Below are 5512 nucleotides of genomic sequence, written 5' to 3'. Positions count from 1 at the left end.
AAGTGGTCTGGGTGAGAGAAGGCAGTGGGGACGGAAGGCAGGAAAGACATTTCAGAGAGATTTATGGGTGAATCTGGAGGGCTTAGAGAGCTATTAGCCGAAGGGTAATATAAGAAAAAGTGTCAAATGGGAAGTCACCAGCAGCCTGGCTCTGGCTCTAGAATAAATCCTGACTCTTTTCCAAACTAATCCCTGATCCTGGTCCCAGACTGAGCCCAGACCCTGAACACACATTGATCTCCAACCCCAGTCACACACTGAGCCCTGGTCCTCGTCACACACTGAGCCCCAAGTATGGTCACATGTTGAGCCCCAACGTTGGCCACATACTGGGTCCCAACCCTATTCACAGGCTGGGCCCTTTGCTGGCCCCAAATTGATCCCTCACCTGGGCCCAGGTGAAGCCCTGACCTTCATAACCTGACTCATTCTTTACCTCCCCCTTAGCCTGCTCCCTCCTAACCCAGAGCACTTTGTTCCAAGCAGGCTGCTGCTTTACCCTTCTACAGGCCTTCACTCATCACGATAACTAGCCTAGAGTTCTCCACCTCCTTCCTCTGCTCCTCAGTGTGAGCTCTCCTACCCTCCCCCAGCTCTGCAGGCTCTCCCCAGCTCTCCTCTTGGCATGGTGGAACCTGGGCCTCCCCTCCTGAAAGGCTGCCATCTGTCAGTCACCCCACTGGGGGACAGTGCCTGGGGCAGGCAGGCAGTGAGTCCATAAGGACTGAGCCCTGCCACATGCCTGTCACTGTTGGAATACAACAAGGGAGGGACACACCTGGATCCTGGACACATGTGGAGCCACGGCCTGGAGAGGGAGGATGTACATTAAACAAACAGCTCCATAGAATTAATAAATAATTACAGGAGTGTGGTGGAGCAGAATTAGAGGGTGCCATCGGGCCACCTGATGGGTGGGTGGCTCACTGGGTCACAGGAGGCTCCAGCAAGGAAGAGATGTTGTCAGGTGGAAAGCGGGGAGGGGAGTTGCAGGCCGGAGCCCGTGTCTAGCCCCCAAGGCCGGCAGGATACAGGGCGTGAGGCCCAGGGCAGGGCTGCAGCGTGAGAGGGGCGGGGGCCGGATTACGGCCCTTACACGCTGGGCTGAGAAAACACGCTCAGGACTTCATCTCCACCTCAGGAGCGATGTGACGTCTCGGAAGAGTTTTAAGCAGAGTGGCAATATGACCAGACTGAGATTTTTTTAAATGCTGCTCTAACTGCCGTGTGAAGAATGGGGTGGAAGGTGGCAGCGTGGGGCCTGCTCAGCTGACAAACGCCACACAGCTTAGTCCGTGCTGGGGCGGGGCTGGGGTGCAGACCGCTCGCTCACCCTTGGCAACCCTATGCCACGACGCCACGTATCACCCCCATCCTGCAGGTGAGGACATGGGGTCTGGAGATGTGAAGGAACATGCCCACGTGGAGAAGCTGGGAGGAGGCCCCGGACCACAGCTCCTGGCCGCTGTAGTTAAGACGCTGCTGTAGTGACCAAGGGGAGAGGGAGGAGCTGGTGACTAGGGTGGACAGGGGCCACTGGGATGAAGACAAGGGAGATGTTGTTTTGAGGTAGGCATTAATGACAGAGAGATGGCAAGGGTGGCCCGTGGTTTCTGGCCAGGGTGTCTGTGCTACTGGCATGCACTAACGAGATGGGGAAGAGTGGAGAGGACAGGGGACACTGTTCCAGTGCAGGACATGATGAGGTTGAGGTGTCCAGGGAGACGTCAAACAAACAGCCTGGTGCTGAGAAAGGCGGTGGGCTCAGTGCACCATTTGGGCCCCGCTGTGCATAGCAGGACATACAGCATGTGGGGCTGGTGAAATAACAACACCAGGACAGTGAGGCAGATAGAGGGGCAGAGAGCACAGGCCTAGACCGCTGGGGACCCCGACAAGGGATGACTGAGAATAGAAAGAAGCCAACAAAGGAGGGCGGGAAGGACTGGCCAGGGAGGCAGGAGGAAAGAAGGAAGAAGCAAGAGGCCAAGAAGGGAATGGTAACTGCCAAACGCTGAGAGGCCGAGCAAGACCTCCTGGATCAGCAACACGGAAGGCACTGGTCCCTCAGCCAGCAGGGAGACAGTCCCCAGTTACACCAGGAGGAAGGGTGGCTATGGATAAAGAGACATTTAGAGGTTCAAGGCCAGGGAGTTGAAGCACTTCTCATCTCAGAGGTGTCCCCTGCCTCCTCCTCTGTCCCTCATACTGGGAGTCCCAGTCACAGGGGTGGATACTTGGGGGCCTGGTGGGGGTTCCCATGGGCAGGTCGTCCTGGGAGAGCCCTGGGTGAACCATGGCTCTCCCACCTACCTTTTCCTGGTACTGGCGCCGGGAAGAGTCAAGGGACTGGATGAGGGCGGTGGCGTGGCCGATGAACATGGCGTAGCAGGTGGCACCCACGATCATGCTAAGCATGGTCAGCCAGACGTCGGACATGCCCACAGGTGCCTGCCGCCCGTACCCAATGCACAGCATGTGGCTCATGGCCTTGAACAGGGCATAGGAGTACTGCTTCCCCCAGGAGTTGTTCTGCAGACAGAGACACAGGGGGACACACAAATGGGGGATGGGAAGGCCCTTCTCACCAGCACCCAGAAAAGTCCCTGGCTCCCTCTACCCTCCACCTAACTCTTTCCCAGTGGCTGAGCTGAGGGCTCCCCAACCTTGCTGCTGGCTGAAAGCCTTGGGTGAGGGGCAGCGAGGCCCACACTGGCAACCTGTGGTGACAGCGAGCCTCCCATGAGGTTTTCCTCTTGCTGTGGGGGCAGGGATCGGACTGGAAGCCCCAGCAAAGCAAAGGGAGCCAGCCCAGCCCGTCTGCCCTCTCAGCCCCCACGGGCAGCCTGCAGCCTCCTGGCTGAGTAATGAAAAGGCTCCAGGCTGAGCACCCTGCTGCCCAGAGCCAGCTGAAATAGCTCCAGCCCCCACCCCCTAAACAGCTGCTGAGTGAAGCCCATTTCCCCACTGACCTCAATTATAAAACCAGATATGCTTCCCCCTGGGGGGACAAGCTCTGGCAGACTGAGCTGAAAACACTGTCCTCATTTTGGGTGAGCAAAACCTAAAGCTGCTGAGCTAACTCGCCTCCTGCACGAACCCTGCTCACCTCCGCCCAGGGCTTCAGCCACTAGCTGTCCTCCCACCGCCCCCAGAGGTGGACTCTCTGGAACACACAATGCGTGGGGACGGGAGGAGGCAGGCAGGGAGGGAGGCTCCTGGCTATTTTTGTCTCCAAAGCCAGTCTTGTCTCAAGGAAGGCTCAGTGTGGGAACACTGGGCTCAAAAGGGCCATCGCTTGAATTTAGTGCATGTGTGGGCCTGTCACTCACCCTCATGCACAGAGGAGATGGCCCCAAATGAGGGGGCCACCCCTTGAGCCCCTGCACTGGCTGCTTCCCCAGTGTCCCTCTGCTCACTGGGCAGATGCATTAGCAACAATGCAGGACCCACAGGGCCCCTGCTCAGGGCCCCAAGCACTTCCACAGACACCAACTGTTCCCAGCACCTGGAAAAGGGCACAGAGCCCATGGGTCACGTTCAAGGTCACCCAGACAGTCCTGAACAAAGCTGAGCTAGTTCCTCGGGTCTGGTGGTTCAGTCAGACTAGGGGTGGGGGTGGGGAGGTCCAGACTAGGTGGAAGGGGCCTGGGTCCCTGGCCTTGGGAAAAGGGGCAGCCCCCGAGAGCCTCCAATCCTGCTTCTGGCCTTCCTGCTGAGCCTCTGGGGACAGGGGAAATTCAATCCATATGGCCGATTCATTTACACTTAGCTCATCAAAAGGCTGTTTTGTAAAAGCCTGTTTGATGCTGAAAGATGCCTCAGGGTCTCTTTCACCTCTTTCAAAGCTGTTTTCTTCCCCCAGGGCCCTGGAGACTTGCCTTCAGACCAAACCAAACTGACTGGGAGGGACAATAGGGAAGGCAGGGGTTTTCCAGAGGCAGAAAAAGGCTCCAGGGGGTCTTCTGCCCCACGAGGAGCCCACCCTGCCCATAGAGGGTTGGGGGGACTCTGCCCTATGGCTTCCATGGCCCGGAGTCCACCTTCTCTCACCCGTCCACACAGTTGGAGGCGTAGGGAGGGGTCAGCCTCCATCCTGCCCAGCCCCTGCTCAGAACTCCACCCATGACCAAGACGCGTGTATTTGGGGGACAGGGGCTGCCCAGCACCGCTGCTGGAACAATGCACAATCTGCAAGTCTGCTGTGCTGCTAACACTGCCCTCACAGGCTTCTGTTTACTCAGGCTTGGCTTTTAAAGGCTCAGGTTCTGAGGACGGAGGTAGGAGAGCAGGAGCCACCAGCCCAGCTCTGCCACACCCAACACAATCCAAGGTCGCCCTGGTCTTGGTCTCCCTTGGTGAAATCAGCACCAAATATGGAGGCTCCCAACCATAATCGAGGCCACAAGAGGGTGGAGGTGACAGCTCACAGCCAAGAGCCCTGTGAATGGGTCCCTGGACCAGCAGCAAGTGCTTGGACCTGCACTGGGTAGAGCTCTGTGCCCTTCCACACTGGGCTGGCACCTTGGGGTCCTACATGCTGGGGCTCAGGAGATCCTGTTGTCAATCTCCTCTGTCCATTGTACCTCATCACCCCTCCCTCCCTGTCACCTCTGGAACTGACCCATGGCCCAGAGGGCTGGGCTGGGCACTCACCACCATGTTGTTGATGGACACCCAGCAGTCGTCGGGGAAGTCCTGCAGCATGGGCACCAGGAACTGCAGGCAGCCGTCCCAGTGGCAGAGCAGGAGCATCATGCCAATGAGGTTGACGATGCGCACCACAGCACTGGCCAGGTCGTAGGTCATATGGAAGATCTGCCAGCAGAGGTGGAAAGATTGGCCCGAACAGGTGAGTGGCCAGGAGGGGCGATGGCCCCCTACCGGCCAGACCCTGCGCTGCTGTGGGCACTGCTCCGAACATGCTGGCAGAGTGCCCTCTCTGTGCAAGTCCAGGCTGGGGCTGGGGTGGGAAGGCATCAGGCCAGGCCCCGGGAGAGGCAGACTGCGGGCTGCAGTGGCCAAGAGGGATGCCTCCCAGCATCTGTGCAGATGTGGGGGCCTCTCATGAAGGTCCAAACATTGGGACAGGTGGAAGATGGATACCTGGAGCCCCATGCAGCCCAGATGTAAGCAGAGAAGCCAGTTCATCAGCTTGCATAGGGCATGAAGACACCAGGGAAAAAAGCCAGCCAGCCTGGGGCTCCTGAGGGGACAACAGTCTGTAGTCATACCCGGGGTATGATGATTCCTTAAATCTGCCACTAGACTCTCAGGACCCACACAGTGGCAGTGGGCCCTGCCTAAAGCAGCCACCAAACTGCAGAGGGAGCAGAACAGGCCCACAGGCTCCAACATCAGACAGACCTTGATCCCAGGCCCATTTTCTACCCAATTCCTAGCTGTATGACCTTGAGAAAGTCCCTGAACCTCTCTAATCATGTTTTCTCATTTGGAAAATGGTGATAAAAATTCTTATTTGAAAGGGTTGTCAAAAGAATTAAATTATACA

General features: G+C 57.6%; 1 protein-coding gene across 1 annotated transcript in view; it reads right to left on the bottom strand.

Annotated features, from left to right (window-relative positions):
- The window catches only part of HCN4 (hyperpolarization activated cyclic nucleotide-gated potassium channel 4), a 30560-nt gene that overhangs the window by 5653 nt on the left and 19395 nt on the right, over positions 1 to 5512 (bottom strand). Inside the window, exons 3-4 of the mRNA XM_008575169.1 lie at positions 4657 to 4818; positions 2314 to 2532 (exon numbers count right to left, since the gene is read on the bottom strand). Coding sequence (XP_008573391.1) covers positions 2314 to 2532; positions 4657 to 4818 — 381 coding nt within the window. The remainder of the gene's footprint in view (positions 1 to 2313; positions 2533 to 4656; positions 4819 to 5512) is intronic.

This window comes from Galeopterus variegatus, unplaced genomic scaffold, assembly GCF_000696425.1.
Source record: "Galeopterus variegatus unplaced genomic scaffold, G_variegatus-3.0.2 Scaffold1149, whole genome shotgun sequence".
NCBI classification, from domain to species: Eukaryota; Metazoa; Chordata; class Mammalia; order Dermoptera; family Cynocephalidae; genus Galeopterus; species Galeopterus variegatus.
This window is presented reverse-complemented; position numbering and strand designations above follow the sequence as displayed.